Here is a 17,523-nt window from a genome sequence, read left to right on the forward strand (position 1 = left end):
ACCGCGCGCGTTGTTTCAAACCGCATCTCAAAGTTGTGCATCGCGAGAGCCACTCGTTGCAAAGTGCACAACTACCGGGATATCCTCGGCCGGGGCGGATGGTAACCACTATCGGGCCCGCGCGCTTGCAGAAGCGAAGAGAAGGGTGTGCGTTTCCGTGCGACGCAATACCGGCACGAACGGACGTGTTTTCCATATGCTTGCAGCATGTTCGCTGGCTGTCGACTCGTTATTACTGCTCTCGAGAGTGAAGTCGGTGATGTCGGACTCTTAGGCGGCGGCGGCGGCGGTGGCGGCTGCGGTGCTGGGGATTCCTTTTTCACGTCTGACAGTGACACTTTTCGCCCGCCACTACCACCGCCGTGTATCGACTGTCGGGTTAAATATTTAATAACCAACATTCCAATGTAAATCAGTCTCATTTGCAGAGTATTTGAATTCTTGCCATCCAACATGGTTAAAATTGCTTTCATGTTTTTTCCTCTCTCATTGCAGGTCAGCAGATCTCCGAACCGGAACCAGTGTTTCTAGCGCCTCTTGAGAATCACACCGTCACGCAGGGCAGAGACATCTTCTTTACCTGTGTCGTCAATCACCTGTCTTCTTACAAGGTAAAACCGTCCATCTCTAACCACTGCAATGTCCGGTCCAGTCTATTATATGCATCTGGTACCACCGCCGGAGTCGACAATCGTACCTTTATCGCTGACGCGTGCGCTTCTCGTTTTTATGACGATGCAAACCCTCGGTCATCGGGTTAACATATTGCTAAGATCCATGCTGACATCCCCTAGGATAAAACGCCCTTTTCGCATGTTCGGCGATTCATCGTCCGGCCCAGACGTGGGTTCTCATAATGTTCGATTCAATTCGCACCGCCGAACAGAATAAACGCACAAAACGATTAGAGGACAAGTCGTGCCGCCTCACAACCCACGACCCACCTCAAACATTCATTTGACATTCAATTAAGGAAAAATTCCGAGCCAATACTACTAGTAGATTTCAAAGAAAAAAAAATAGACGAAAAAAAAAACATGCAATTTACTGGGTCTTTATCTAATTATGGCTGCTTGAAACGATAGCCGTTATTATTGGATTTCAATTTCGATTCACTCCTGAGGCGAGTCAGTTCCTTCGCCTGTAACAAGTTTTATTGCGTTCAAATCACGCGAGATGATGCGAGATGCGCAATTTGCGCGCCGGATAATGAAAAAATAGCGGCGTTTTAATACATCGCCGCTGGCGCGCGGTGAAATTTTTGAAAGCAAAATGATTTTATCGCACGCTCGAGTTTTATTTCATTTGCGGGCGGCGTGTGTGTCCACGCCCGACGTGCAAAATATACGAGTTTTGCGGGTGCGATGATTTCATTGTGCTCGTCGCCACACCGCCGGAGGTAACCCCGGGCACACAAAGACGCCCAATCAGACGTGCAACTCGCACTTATTGAGTTTGCAAACCGCGCGCCACTACCATCGCCGCCCCCGGTAATAAAATCAGCGCGCGGCCTAGAGAAAAGTGCGCCGGCATGTGAGGGTCCTGCAGGCGGCGCTGCAGCGCAAATGGAATTATACGTAGACTCTTCGGAAACTTGAGCGCGCGGAGATCCGAAATTGATTGTGTGCTTTCAGAGGCAAATATCCGTACTTTATCGACTCTTTCAGGTGGCGTGGATCAAGTCGGATACGAAGGCCATCCTCGCCATACACACGCACATGGTCGCACAGAACCAGCGTCTCTCCGTAACGCACAACGGGCACAACACGTGGAAGCTGCACGTGTCCAACGTGCAGAAGAACGACTCGGGTACGTACATGTGCCAGATCAACACGGACCCAATGCGCAGCCAGGTATGTACCGATTTTACTAGCCGGAGACCATTAAGTTAATGTGTTGCGCTTTTGTGTGCTTAAATCTGTGTTTTTCGCAGATGGGTACACTGGAGGTGGTCATCCCGCCGGATATACTCAACGATAACGAATCGACCGAGGGCGGCGGTGTGGCATTGGAAGGCGGCACCGTACGACTGAAATGCCACGCTGTCGGCGTACCCTCACCGACGGTCCTATGGCGGCGTGAAGACTCCAAGAGTTTAGTCTTTCGCAATGAGACCAGTCGCGAGAAGCAAGGTAAGCGCGACACGCCCAACGGAATCAATATCAAAACGAAGCAAAACGAAAACACTTTATTTACGCCCGCTGAAATAATATCTCATTGAGTTCTTTTCCGGCGCGCAGTGAGCAGATGGTGCGCGTTTTGCCTAATCCGGCTCTTTCCGACACTGCCGCCTCTTTGCCGCGCCGTCAGATTTGCATTCCACGCGCCGCTGAATATGTGCAATGAAAAATTCAACTTGCGCGTCTATCGGTACTTCTGACAACTCTCCGCCGCCACCGCCGCCACACTGTAGCCGCGCGCGCTGCATTTTGCTTCCGATAAATCCCTTTCTCATTTAAAATTTAAATCAGATATTATCTGAAAGAGTATGCGGCGGAATGATCTTGAGGTGTTAGGACGGCTGCCACCGCAAACGCCGCCTTCGCGCTGGGATTTGTATGCTATGTCCGGTGGCGGCGGCGCTTACGACCTGCTCGAATGTGCGTTAACACGTATCCTCCACCTGCGGAAAACCCGCCGCCATCGCATAAAGATACACGATGAGATTACCATTATGCGCGCGTTTTCGCTCGTTCCACTCGTGCAGCGGGCGAGGGCGATTATTAATTTCGATTGTGGACCGTGCACGTATCGTAAACGTCGGCGTTTTCCGCGTGCGCGGCGCTCCATCAAGCCGAAACGGGCATTGCAAGTGGCATTTATATCCGCCGGCCGCCCGGCCAAACATTTGTCTTTATTCTTACGATCGGCCGCGACCAATATACGTATTGCGCTGGCATGTTGAAATATCGCGACGTGTGTGCGTTTAAGAACTGCGCCTGACATTAGCAAATATATCGACTCCGTATTTGTCTTGCATGCGAGCGTACGAAATCCGGGCGCTGCGTATGCTTGCGAAAATTATTGATGTGCTGTTGGCTTCGATTTGCAGTGCAGCGCAGCTTCGACGGCGACACGCTGGTGCTCACCAACATCCAGCGCGCCGACATGGGCGCATATCTCTGCATCGCCAGCAACGGCGTGCCGCCATCAGTCAGCAAACGATTTTCAGTTCGAGTTCATTGTAAGTATTCCTCCATCATGCACATGATTTTTGTTATTTCATGTAATGCCATCTAAAATATATTTATTTTTTGTGTTTGTATGTGCTTTTTGCTTTGCAGTTCATCCGTTGATCCGCGTATCGAACCAGCTGGTGGCGGCGCCCGTCGCCAGCGACGTGCTGGTGCAGTGCTACGTGGAGGCGTCGCCGCGCGCCATGAACCATTGGACGCGCGACACAGGTAAGCCCCTCGGGGACCGGCTTAGTGTCCACACCATGGTCCGACACCTCTATATTCCCATAATCTACACCCGGCCGACGTGCGAAGGCCCTTTCATAAATCACTTTAAACCTAATTCATAATACCCGCAGTGTATGTTCCGCTGCTGCGACTGGTGACCTTTGAATTCCCTCGGCGCTGTTGCAATCTGACAATATGTGTTCGCAGGCGAGAAGCTCATACCGAGCGATAAGTACGCCATGGAGGAGACGGTAATCAACGAATACTCTCTTCTCATGAACCTGACAATACGCTCGTTAGAGAAGAAGGACTTTGGCGGATACGTGTGCACGTCATCCAATGCCCTCGGTAAAGCAGAAGGCGTTGTTCGACTCCAAGGTAACAACAACGCATTTTATTTCTATTTTCTTCCCGAAATACAACCATTTTTTGACATCTTCACAGAATTACATTTAATAGTGAAAACCACCAGTACAACACCAGCTCCACGCCGCGTGGATTCCAAACCACGGAAACCTTCACACAAAGAAAAACCCACCAAGAAATACACACGTCCCACAAAAGGTAGGAAGGACGGAACACTCCTTGGAGGTGACGGAGATGATGAAGACGAGTCAGGAAGAACAGCATCACCGGAGTCACGCACTGCTGCACCTCCGCAATCCCCCACTCCGAGTATTACCAGAACACCTCCATGGGTGTTGCATCACAACCAAGCTGCGAGCAGTCAACATCCGGATGCATTCGCGTTGATAATGACGCTGCTGGTAATCGGCCTCTTGCTGCATTGCCCCTAATGGTTTCTTCTTTGTTTCAACTTGCGTTGCGCATCTTCACACCGAAGTCTTCCTCGTGCGGCTCGACACACACGAAAGTTCGTGTCTTCCCATTACGTTTAATCGATTGGTTCTCATTCTAGACAAAACTAAGCTAAGTCAAAATTAAGTATTACGCATATCTAAATTTAAATTTACGAGGACTATGAAAATGTACAGGGTGCTCTCATCGGGTTTCTAGTTTCTATATATTAGACACACACACACATATACAAAGGATTATAATTGTAGTTGATCAGGTGCACAACAATAACAAAAACTTGCAAAGGTAAGTTCCAAACACGAATCACATGAACAGAGAACATCGAGCGTGCGGCGCACAAAACCCCGAACGGAACGCATCCAGACAATAACAATGGCAAAGACAAAACAACCAATCGCAACCGAATCACGTCGTTGTCTCACGCGCTTCGAAGCGGAAGCCGTTTGAAAATATGATATATCGTGCTGTGTGGAACTTGCGCAGGCAGTCGGAAACAGTTCTCATCCCTCTATACCGCAATCCTTTGCCTCGTGTATCGACACGCCGATGCAGAATCAGCATCTTGATAAATCATACTTATTTGTCAAGTTGTGGCAGAACATTTAAAACGCACGAAATGGTAAATTATTTCGTGCCCTCTTTGCCGAAGAAAACCGCAAAATACTTCCACTTGAAAACCGATGGGATAAAAGAATGTGAATTTCGTATCGGCGCAAAGGAGGCGCTCGCATTGTCGACGCCGGAATACTAATTATACTCATCGAACGTTTGAGGACGTTCTTTGCAAAGGCGCATCGCATTCATTCCGCATCCTTGTGAATAAATAGCAAGCGGAAACTATTATATATATATATATATAACATTTTACTAGGGCAATCATTTTAATAAAAATATTCCTAGGTAAGATGTAAAAGGCACAAAGTGGAAAGATGCCGCATTGAATGCGATGTCAATCGGTTGAAAAGCGCGCGCCGTATCAATTATCGGCCCGGCGAACGCTTCACGCTACATTAATTAATAAAACATTCGCCGCCGCCGCCGCCGTCAGTGAACGAGAACATGAACGTTTTGTACATGTTGTATTAGCATGAGCACACATCACAAACTAGCGCAGTGTTTGCGCTGTGTTTGTCATGAGTGTGGAATGAGATAATTCGGCATGTGCGTTTTCCCGACGCGATAAACAATTATTTATGCGTTAAAACATATGATGCATTAAATGAAACGAAATTAACTGCTTTCTAAACACGCGCAGGCAGAGAGAGGAAAAAAATGACACACGGTTAATTATAATGCTTGTGCATTAGTTATTCTAATCCTGCCGGACACCAGACAACATGCGAATGCTATTTGTACAACACAACAAACAGTTGTCCGTGTGTACACGCGTGACATTTTTCGGGGTCCGGAAATTTATTATGCCGACTCATCCATCCGCTTTTCGGGCGCCGGCTTTTTAATTTTAAACGCGCCGTTGTCAAACAGAACTATTTCGACGCAAGAAAGTGTTTACTTTAATCCTCAAAAACGTCCCTGCTTTGCCAAAGTCTATTTATTTAAAAATTGTTGTTGACTTTTTTTGTGTGTTGGCGCCGGAAAAGGAAGGCGACACACGTTCCGACGTCGATCGCTGGATTTATGCGAATATAAAGCGAAACACTGGTAGCCCTGGAATTCATTTAAAGTGGGAACTCGTGAGATGGCGGTGGCGGTGGGTGTGTGGAGAAAATAACCCCGTATCTGTCGATCAAGACGCGTGTGGATCCGGGACGGCCATCCTTGTTCCACGCGCGCCTATATTTTATTTTATAACTTGGCGCCGCACAAAGAAAAAAATACAGAAAAGCGAGAGGCAACACGCGGAAACACAACGCCTTCAGCTGAAGAGAACACAGAAAACCGAAGGCTGAAAAAACGGACGAGCAAACTTTTAAAGTATCATTTATCGGCGTCGTAATATTTTCGGTTTGCGTTTGCGAAGGAAATCCATCGTGTCTTCCGATATTAAATCCGCACGCCAATCGAATGCATGAACAATTAACAACAATGGCATAAAATTGTGGTTTTATTGCGCCGTTAAGGTTTTGTTTCGTTTGTTCTATCTGCTATCTCTATATGTATGGCTTTGGGAATGCGCAGAGAACGCTTTTTTTCAGTTTGCGTTTTTTTCGTAATCATCGGATCAGTGCACCCGCAGGGCGCAAACAAAACCGTTCGTCCTTGCGGCGTGTACGCCTCATGAATATTTCGGTAATTAATCACATTCTACCGCAAATTTTTCTTTGCGTTCCGCTGCGTCAATACAATAACATAATCCGAAGGAAGTTCCAAATTTACCGAATGTTGCGAATAACCCGCAAGTTGATTAGACTAGAATAAAAACAATTTATTTACGGCGGCGATTTTTTAACAAAAATAAATTGCGTGGTGTGGTAAGTAGTAAAACGCAGGCGCTCATAGGTGTATCCAATCATTTCGCGATTTGATAGAGGAACAACAACAGCACTGGCCAGCGTAATAAACCCGCGTCTGGAGAAAACGATTTGGCATTACCGGAATGCGCACTGGCGCCCGGAATGGCACAACAAGAATTTTAAGATTAACATCACAATTACGCCGCAGCGCTTTCGGTTTTTATGCGCGCACACACCAATTTCGCGGTGAAATGTCCCGTAAAGTTGGATACGCAACTATAATTTTTGCCCTTTGCTCACTGGATCCCCAAACACACTCGAAAACGAACTAAATACTGAGCGTACACAAAATTAAGGCCGGCCGAAATGAATTTATTTTTAATTACGTTAAATAAACTTTTCGTGGTGAGATTTGTACGTGTCTAACGAATGCGAAGCGTGAGCATGACGAGAGATACAGCGGGAAAAAAAAATAGAAACTTGTTGCTGAACAGTGCACAAAATGCTTTATGCCTCTTTAAATATGTAAGGACGTGCATAATGGATAAGCGCTCGACGCGCGACGGCGGCGGTGGTTATATTCGCACAGATGATACCCGGGAGACAAGCGGCCCTCATCGTCGGCCCGCCATTTGCGCACATAAACCAAGATTGAATTTAACGCGGCGTTCACTCGCCGCGCAGACGATATAAATCAATAAAAAGTTTAAACTTTTATCGCGTTGCAACTTGTGTCGCTCTGAATCACAAGCAACAATTATGAAACGTCGGAATTCCTCGGGAAATATGACAAACACGCAAATAATTGCTACGCGTCCGTCCGACGCAGCTAAAAATAGCATTTGTTGCGGTTTTTACGCGCCTTGTTGCACTATATCGCACAATGCAACACTGGGAAAAAAGAAGCGGGCAAACAAATAAATCGCAGCGTACTTGTGCCGGCCCGCGCCGGGGAAAAAAAAGCAATAAACGCGAGGAGGAAACTCAAAAAAAGTATGAAAGGAAAAAAACAACGGAAAGTTTGCGCTTGTGTCAGGGGAGTGCGCTTTGCAACATTATCTTCTTCGATTCATAGTTATGTAAAATTTCTTCCACGGACGATGGCAGTGTCCTTTCTCGCCAGCGTTAATAAATAAGGCGATGAGGCACGGCCGAGCGGACGCGCGCCGAAAGCGTCGAGATTGAATAACCGAGCATTACCAGCAGGCGACGATGGATGCAGGAGCAGGACCAAACCTAACACTAACACCGTGCGCGCAGCTGAAAAACGCCAACGAAACTTTTTACATCGATGCCGCTCCTGCTTCATTCCACTCACCCCAATGCTTTGGCAAACTTGAGACGAATTTCAATCACCAAACACTAGAAAAACAAATTTTTACTCGGACCCTAAATATAATAATATATTTCATCGCAATTTTGTACCAAACCGGTTGTATTTGAAGTTTACAAATGTCAAGTAAATAGAAAATCGATTGCGAAATACAAAGAAACATCGCACATATCGTAACACACAAAAGCTTATGACTCACAGAGTTGGCAATTCGCGCACACAGCCATTATTATATTGTTAATATTGCAATTACAGCGAGCGTGCTGGGTTTGCGCAGCTCGAGGGTAATTTGATCCCAAGATGGGGGAGTGCGCGCAATGCGAACGGTATTTCGCTAGTTGGTTCGTTGTAAACAAGGCAGAAACAATTCCGCCATCGTTAGTTGGATGAGATCAACACACCGAGATTGCAACAAGCCGACTAAGACCCAGCGCGCACGAAATTAACTTATTAAAGTAAAACATCAACACGCGTATGTGACTCTCAATCGCAGTCGCAGATTGAAACGTTTCAGATTAACCGTTGTTGTATGAAAACTGCAAAAACAAACAAAACTTTATCAATTCATAGTTACAGTACATAGGTAAATTTGTCATTCAAACTGTGTGTTATCGAGTTGGAATGGTGTGTTAATAAAGCAATCGGGAATTACAGCTGGTATCAGTTTAATCTCGTGCATAAAAAGCGAAAATAAAAAATGAACTCAAAGCGAGCGCGGCTGTCGAGGGCGTACAGGTAAATTCAATTCGACGGCACACGCATGGTCAATGCGGAATTTATCTGATTATCTCGTTGGAGCGTTGGAACGAGACGGAAGCCTCGCTTATCGGGAGCTTTTCAAAGTGTTGTTTGTTACCGGCAAACACCACGGCACGCCGAACGCCGGCAGGTGTGGAAAGCAACAGGCACAAAGTCGGGGCAATTCATTAATTTATGAAATAGTTGAAATACCTGCTTGGAAATGTTGTGCATGATAAAATACACAATTGCTCATTTTTTGCATCAAGCAGAAATTTTTTTTTATTTCAAAATGTTTAGTTTTTGCTTAATTACTCAAAAATTATTAGTGTTATGGGAATAAAAGTTTTAACAAAATATTTACAATTAAATTCTACGTCAGTCTGAGTTAAGTTATCACTAATCGGATGATTATTTAAAAAATTATTAACAATTAAAGTTAATTTTATAAAAAAAAAGTTTAAACTTTTAACAATTATTAGTAATCACCGATTTAATTTCTAATTTCGATTGAAAATTTAATTGGCTTTTAATTTCTGTTTAAAATTTGAATGCATGTTGATTGGATTTCGAGTAATTAATCAATAACTATAACTTTTGAGCTAAAATTTTACCTCTTTGTGAAAATTCGAACTATAGACATCCTAGAACTAAACAGAGTGCTTTATTTGTTCATCAATTTTGTTTTGATATTTTCGGAATGTAAGAGTTAACCCAAGATAGATCGGTTATGAGAATTTCATGTCGAAAGAATGCGCTTTCCGCGCGTTTATCGAACACTATTGAACACAGTGAACCACCGCTCCCTTCAACGGAATGCGCTGCGAAAACTGCGCGCTGGGAATTTTCCCGATCCGGATAAATCTCTCGGCCATTAATGCCAGTGCACGATATCAACTGATTTAGAAAACCAAAACGAACTTAAATTAAAGCAAAAAAATATTTATTGACGCAAATAATCTCAAATCCAAAATTAGATTCCAAAACTTTTGATCGTTAAAACAACGACAATAAAAACCAAGCCACCAAACAATTAATGTATATGAAGTTGTGCAGTAAACTAGAATACTCGATTCGATGACAATAAATATTACAATAACTTAGATAATATTTAAGTGGAGCCATTGGTAAATCCGGCCGGAATCGGATATCGGAAAGCGGCAATTGTTCGCTGCGAAATAAACAACACATGTCGAAACATTGTCGCCGGCAATATCGCGCCTTCCGCATTGTTATTAAACGTTTGGAGCCGCGAGCGAGCAAAGTTTAGTTTATGCGCGCACAGCCTTCGATTTTCAGCGGCGGCGGGCGCGTTCAGCGTTGAGCATTTCCGTCGCGGGAAATTGCCGCTTGGCGAAAGGGTTACGAGTGCACCAAGTCGTTAAAATTATTTTAACAGCTGCGATATGACGAAATAGTGCGAGCCTATGCGCCGCGCGGAATATATGATTTATTATTTGACAATTAGTCGTTGGTGTGGCAGAAAGGAGAAAAAGTTTGCGTTAAGTTGGCGCAGATGGCGCAAGTTGCATTTGCATGCATTTAAAACTCGTTCGGTAAATGTTTAAAAGCTTACGGAAATCTGTTGGCGCGAAAGAAAAGGTGTAATTCGATAATTATCTCAGGCTTCTCAGGTTGCAGCCGACAGTTAAACACGGCGAGAAGGCAAACGCGTAAGAGCGACCATCCACTCAGTATGCAATGCAATTATGTGATACGACGATATTCCGGCACTCGACCCGGAGGCGGCTAAAGACGAGCCCCTAATCCGGCGCTCGGGCGGGCGCGAGCGCATAGAGAAAGGTTCACTTTGCGTAAAATAAAGATAATCCCGGCTTCCTGGCCCCCGGTATGCGAGCGAGGACCGAGGACGCACGCTCCTGACGCTCTTCGCGATCCTGGCGCTCCTCGACGACTACCCACTCCCCGGGATGCTCTACACGCGCGCGGAATGCACACGCGTCCGCACCGAGCGCAAATATGCCGTGCATACTCGGCGCTCGGTGGATAAGTGAAAATAAGCAACACCACGTCGCCGCCGCCGAGGCCCGAATCCATCGCCACCCTTAATATATTCCATTATCAACTATTCGCCAACTATTTGCGCCGCACGCGAGACGAGACGAAATATTGCCGATAATATGGGCGGCCCAAGGAAATTGAATGTAATCTGTTCGTGGAAATTCGAATTTGCGCTGAAAGCGGCTGGTTAAACTGGCTAAACATTTGTTCCACCAGTGGTTCACTTTGGAAAACCCTTAAAAGTCAGTTAAGCATGTTGAAACGTCGAACAATTAGTCACAACCTACAAATTTGGATCTCCGACCTTTCGGAAACGGACAAACGAGGAGCAGGAAACAAAGGACTGCCAGGCACAAAGTAAAAACGTTTAATATTTTTTTAAAGAGCGGCCGGAACGTAGAAAATGTAAAAAAGGGGCATTTTTTTCGGGGAAAGAATGTTAAAATTTGTCCAAAGAACAAACGAAACAAATCTTTATGAATGCAAACATAGAAATAAAATATTTGGCGTCAATCCTTTCTCTTCCTTGTTAATAATAATAAAATTTGTGTTTACGTTCCTTCTTTGTTAAAATATTCTAAGCTTGTATATACATATTAATGACATTTAAACTTATGCAAATTGAATGAAAAATTCAACTATCATCAACTGTTAATTTGTTAAAAACTGTACATATTCTAAACAGATATATAAAAATTAAAACAAAAGTAGCAGATGAAAAAAAAAAAAAAAGAAAGAAAAGAAGAAAACGAAATCTAACAAAACGTAGAAATAAAATTCGTTATTCTGTTATACAAATATTTAACAAACAATAATTGAGTAAAAGGAAACTAAACCAGTGCGAAACAGAAACCGAACAAAACATATTCAATAAAAATATCAATAAAACAATATCACATAATAATAATAAAAGAATAGTTCCGGTCATACTGGAGGTAACATATTCGTAATGTATTTTTGAAAATATACAATTATCAAATACCAATAATATCCAGAGAGTAGAGAGTTGGCCAAAAAGCAGATCAGAGGCAAATAAACACCAACAACACAACTGACGCAATCACCAACAAATGTTATGAAAATTACGGAAATGCGACGACATACGGTTAATTAATATCCGGAAATATCCCGACACATACTGCTATCGAAATTGTTTACCGACGAATGGCGAACATCAGCGTGCATCGCGAAAGAAACAGCTTTATGATTTTGCGATTTTAGCAGCGCGTATAAATAATGAGCACGAGATTTTATGAATTTGTGAATATCGAAATTTGTTTAGCTTGGCGAAGAACAAACCTACAAAATTATTAAAATCAATGCAATTAATTATATTGCCGCACAATTTGAGAGCGTTATGGATTTAATTTTGCTTGCGCAAACATTTGGTTGGTGTTAGTTTAGAGTAATACACTTATGTTAATGAAGTTTTGATTATAAATTATAAATTAATCACAAACAAATACGAAAATTGTTATTTGTTGTTCGATTTTAAGTTGTATCAATGTAAAAAAATGATGAATCAAAATGTTTACGATTAAGTACACACAAACACACACAAGAGAAAGTTCCAAACACTAACGAAATTCTAATGATCATGAAAACAATAAATATCAATAATTTTAATATCAATTAATTGTAAGAAACATAATAAGAACAAATACTGTAACACACGATGTTTAAAAACAACATAAAAACAATGAAAAGATGAAAAAGTAAAAAATGAATAACAAACTGTTAACTATTTGTTAATATCTTATATATTATACCTAAATAATAATCGGTGTAACATTGTGAATGTAATACATATTTACCTTACCTGAAAACGGAAACAATAAAATGCAAACCAAACAAGTGTAATGATAATAACGATGTACAAGAGTGCGAACATGTATGCAATCTTCCAAGAAAAGAAAAAAAAACAAAGAAAAATATCAAGAGATTAGTGTGTGAAATAATTCGCCGAAGCGGGCATAAAAAACTGTTGCGATTGTATAATTGATGACAATAATTACGATTCAATAATAATAAATCATTTATACCAGTCGGTGGCTTCATTCGCAAGCGATTACTTTATTATCCTGTCGTCTTTTGTTCTCTTGTCGTTTACTCTCGCTTCCTTAATGTCGGGCGCTAATTTAATTCGCCTCCGGCGGCACGTGGAGATATTCACGAGAGTACAGATGGCAGGAAATGTTCAAATGGTATATGTCGCGCCATCTGTGAGTTAAAACCGTAACTAAATATCCTGCTGAGTTGCAGTGGTGGAAATTTAAAGTGAAAGGGATGAAAACTCTAATAGAAGGTAATTTAAGGGCAGATTTCTATAAGGAAACAAATTCTAGAAATCTTTTTGTGATGATTTATTAATATTACGATAGATGGCGGTTGTAAGACTAAAATATTACGTTTATTCTTATCTAAAGTTAACGGTTTTGTTTTATTGGTGTTTTTATTGTCACCAAATAAATTTTTTTAGTAGAGCAAAGATAAAATTAATAAAAGTTTTAATAACTAGTGTTTCTTGGCGTTTCCTTGTTTGATTACGGGAAATAAAAGCAATGTCTTAACCTGACTGTTTATCTCGCACCTCTTGTCCGCAAGTTTGCCGGTTTGCTTGCCCGCCCTCGCCGCTATTGTTTGGCGTTTGCCCTCCGACGAAATGCCCGCGTTGCTCACCGCTTTGTGTTTTGCAGCGACGCATTATAAATGGCGATTTTATGCAACATTTCGCTCGGCGATCTCTCGCCGCGATTGTGCGCGAGCATTCGCGAGTTATCTCATCGTATTTCGTCGTTTTTGTCCTCTCGCACGTCAGAAATATACGACGGGCAGACACGAGTGAGTGTTTAAATAAATTTGTTTTTTAAGCAATTTTTCAGGTGAATCAAGACGCGCGGAGAAAGAAATATTTTAAATGAATGCAAATTGTTAGGTTTAAGTGAGTCAAAAATGAATGCAATATAATTTTGATTTAAAAATTACTCGACATTCCCGGTTGGTTTTTGGGCGAAAGTTCCTAATCAGGAGCACCTTATCGGCTTAAATTTCATTTCTATTACGCCTGCTATGCTTCCTTCGGTGGAAGGTGTTTGGGAGTACTTTGCACTGAATTTGTTCCACTCTCAAAGTCTAGATACTACCTGCTTCGGATATCTATGTGTGTGCGTGGTGGTGGTGGTGGTATCAAAGTGTGCATTTGCCGACTCAGATTATGCTTATACTCTGCCGCCTCCACTGCGCCGAGCTGTGAATTCTGAATTTCGAATCTGCACCGTCGTGGAGATTCTTTGCATAATCATATTGCGCGATCGTTTTCGCTAAACACGAGACAACTCGTATGCAAATGAAGTTGTAGAGAAACGGTGCGCGCCATCACGCGGACGCTACGTGAAATATAATCGATGTGCGTTTTCAATTAACTTCCCATTCATTATTTAGTGCTTCGGTTGTTGCGCACCGCGCTGATATGCGATATGGCAGAGACAATAAATGCTAAATACGATTTTGTAATGAGCGGTCTAGAGCTGTTAATTACATGCGCACGTTTTGATTGCATTGTTTTCACTTTCCTGAATTCAAATTGAACGATTATAGAGACAGCAACACAACACAAATACAAAGATTAAAATACAGTTAAGTTAAGTAATGAAAACTCTACCTGCAATTAAAAATATAATAAATTAGCTTTTGCCCGTGACTTCCGGTTTAATAAAAATGTTTTTCGTTTTTTCTCTTCTGTTCTAGACATATGTGTCAATTCTATCAATAAGATTTGCAATTTTATTTTAAAGAAAGTAATTATATAAAGAATTGCTTATAATGCACTTCAGCACGCCATCTCGGATTCAACTATTTTACTATAACTATGATTGAATCTCCATGCCAACTTTTATCTTATAGAAAAGGGCTGCCTTTAGGGTTTTCCCAACAATTATTCGAATTTTTCTCACCGTAAAAACCATCCTTGGACTTTACCACACATTTTAAAAAAAGAATTGGCCAAATTAATTTAGGCGTTGTGGAGTTATGAGCTTACTAACAGATTTTGTGATTTATTTTTATATTATAGATTTAACTTGACACGATAATAATCTCTCATAATCCCAGAAATAGTAGAAATCCAGGAATTTATTTAATTGAAAATGAAATTTAAAGAAACTTTGTTTGTCCCCAAACCTAAACTTGAAAATTTTTCGGTGAAAAATGCAAAAAAATTAATGAAATGTTCCACCCCTTAACCAAGCACGAAATTATCAATATTATGATTAGACATTACACGCGGCAGCCATGCTCGGCTTGTGCAAAGAGAGCTGAGTGAAAAATTGGCGTGAAATGTAAAGAAAAGACACTCGAACGCTTTCAAGGAGCTTTCACTTTCACCTCGGTGGAAAATTTCCTCAGCGCGCGGTGAAATTTTCAGTCGTCGCCTCGAATGTATGAACAAGCGAACAAGGATGTTGTTCCATTCGTCCTGCGATGGCATGGGGTGCGCGCACCGCTATTGACCCAGATACCTAGGCGCGTAATGAAGCGGTATCAGTTCGACGAAGAGCGCAAGAGCACTGCGAACGCAAATCTAATAGTTAAACTCCCGGCGTGTCCTCGGGTCCTTCTGGTCCTTCCACACCACTCCGATCCACTCTACGAGGACACTTTCCGACGAGTAGCATGAAGGGGATGGGCGTTTATTTGCACGAGTCGAATTTAATCGCCGCCTGCCGACTGTAATGGCTGCAAAGTTGCAAAGTACCCATTACAACTGCCAAAAATTCAAATAGTTGAAACATAAACATACAGTATGTACAATATTTATATTTTTTCTTATATTAACTACTAGCTTTTGCCCGCAACTTCGTCACGGTAGTGTTTAATAAAAATGTAATTCGTTTTTACTCTCTTGTTCTAGACATAGTATGTGTCAATTCTATCAATAAGATTCGCAATTTAATTTTAAAGAAATTAATATAAGAATTGCTATTAATGCACTTCAGCGCGCCATCTCGGATTCAACTATTTAACTATAACTATGATTGAATCTAAATACCAACTTTTATCCTATAAAAAGGGCTGTCTTAAGGGTTTTCCCGGCAATTACTCAAGTTTTTCTTGCCGTAAAAACCATCCTTGTACTCGAACAAACATTTAAAAAAAATAATTGACGATATTAATCCAGGCGTTGTTGAGTTATGCGCGTACCAACAGATTTTGCGATTAATTTTTATATTAAAATACATAACTAACAATCACAAAAGTATTATTATCTATATAACTGAGATTAAACAAAGTTTACTCGTGGTAATTTCCGTATCTATATTTGATTATGTAAGGTTAAGTTAGGTCAAACAAAAGTTAGGTTAAGTACCTCATTGAATTCGGTTGAAATTAAACGGTTGATCTCACCGTAGCGTCGGCGTTATATTTGATTGTGTTACAGGTGGTCTTGGCGGCGGCAACGGCGGCGGCACTTTGTTTATTTAGGGTCGCGCTCGTGTCCATATTTGCTCACACGCGGGCGGTCGGCCGGCCGGCCGAACAAGATGTAACGCAAATACTCGTGGCCGTCGAGATCACCCGCCTCGAGACCTCGGACGGCCAAAGTGCCCGATAATGTCTGATAACATCCAAGGGTATTTCCTCACTTGAACTACCCTTCGAAAATTTCATGTTTATTGATGATTAGCTCGAATTGATTTCGATATAAATTGCGAATTAATCAATCAGTAATAAATTAAATAAAAATTATTATGTTTTTAATTAATTTCTGTTTTTATTATGTTGATTTTGTGCTAGAGTAGAAGCAATAGTAGTATTATCATACTGATATTGACGGTGGTCGGTGCAAATGACGGAATGGCAATTTCCCGACTATCAAATCCGGTTAATCGTCTTTGTTGTCAGAAGGCAATCAAACTGACCGTGGAAAATCGATGCCCCGCATGCAAATGCAGATGCAATCGCATGAGAAACGCCGAAGGCAACGACGACTTCATTGCCAGCATCGTGAGAATACAATATGAGGCAAAATATTCGAATGGCCGGCAAGAATTTCTAATTACATACAAGGCTGCGTTCGGCATTCGGGAAGTATTTACGCGTTTATTCAATATCTGGAAATCAGACGACGTTATCTGATGGATATTAATGGCCCGACGGAGTCGGATAGAAATCCGTTGCGCACGACGAAAAACGAAAGACTTTTGTACGAACAAGCTGAGATAGATAGACGTCGTTCTGGAGCACGCGCCGCCGCATAAAAACAATTTTCAACTTTTAAAATCGCATAACTGTTAAATGGTAAAGAAGAAAATTGAATAAATTCGAGTTTAAGAAAGTGGAACTCGAGATACCTACCTGCTTACACGCCGCGAGTCGGCCGGGGTGGGAAAACGAGGAAAACGAAGGGGAATTTAAACGCTCCGCGCGACTTCGACTCTCCGGCAAAGCCAGTGGAAAAAGGACGCGCCGAGGCGGCGGGAAAATTGATAAAGTTTTCATATGATGTTATCCTGGAGAGATACTTACACCGCAAACTATACTCACCCATTTTGTTCGGGGTAATTTTTTTACTTTGGATTTTCGGTCGGTGGGACGACTTCGTTCGCATCGTCATCGATACGCTTATTCATCCTGAAAGAAATCTAATATTTGTTTAACAAATATTTGATAATTTATTTTTCAATTTAGGGGAAACCCACTCGTACATGATACAATTTTTTTTTAAAAACGATTTATACATGTTCATCAATAAAAAATTACAAAAAAATAATAAAAACTTAAATAAAATTTAAAA

The 17,523-nt window shown here is 42.0% G+C and overlaps 1 protein-coding gene across 2 annotated transcripts in view; it reads left to right on the forward strand.

Annotated features, from left to right (window-relative positions):
* Nucleotides 1-12,774, forward strand: part of LOC135797401 (lachesin-like) — a 28,183-nt gene extending 15,409 nt beyond the window's left edge. For both annotated transcript variants that reach the window (XM_065309764.1, XM_065309765.1), the window contains 7 exons: nucleotides 496-611; nucleotides 1,668-1,853; nucleotides 1,934-2,132; nucleotides 3,053-3,184; nucleotides 3,285-3,404; nucleotides 3,612-3,782; nucleotides 3,849-12,774. In XM_065309764.1, coding sequence (XP_065165836.1) covers nucleotides 496-611; nucleotides 1,668-1,853; nucleotides 1,934-2,132; nucleotides 3,053-3,184; nucleotides 3,285-3,404; nucleotides 3,612-3,782; nucleotides 3,849-4,201 — 1,277 coding nt within the window. In that variant the 3' untranslated portion in view covers nucleotides 4,202-12,774. The remainder of the gene's footprint in view (nucleotides 1-495; nucleotides 612-1,667; nucleotides 1,854-1,933; nucleotides 2,133-3,052; nucleotides 3,185-3,284; nucleotides 3,405-3,611; nucleotides 3,783-3,848) is intronic.
* Nucleotides 12,775-17,523: the final 4,749 nt, after the last annotated feature.

This window comes from Atheta coriaria, unplaced genomic scaffold (genome assembly GCF_025399875.1).
Source record: "Atheta coriaria isolate IRGN ID8LTWV9N9 unplaced genomic scaffold, Caltech_Dcor_3.1 hic_scaffold_8_pilon, whole genome shotgun sequence".
In the NCBI taxonomy this organism is placed as follows: domain Eukaryota; kingdom Metazoa; phylum Arthropoda; class Insecta; order Coleoptera; family Staphylinidae; genus Dalotia; species Dalotia coriaria.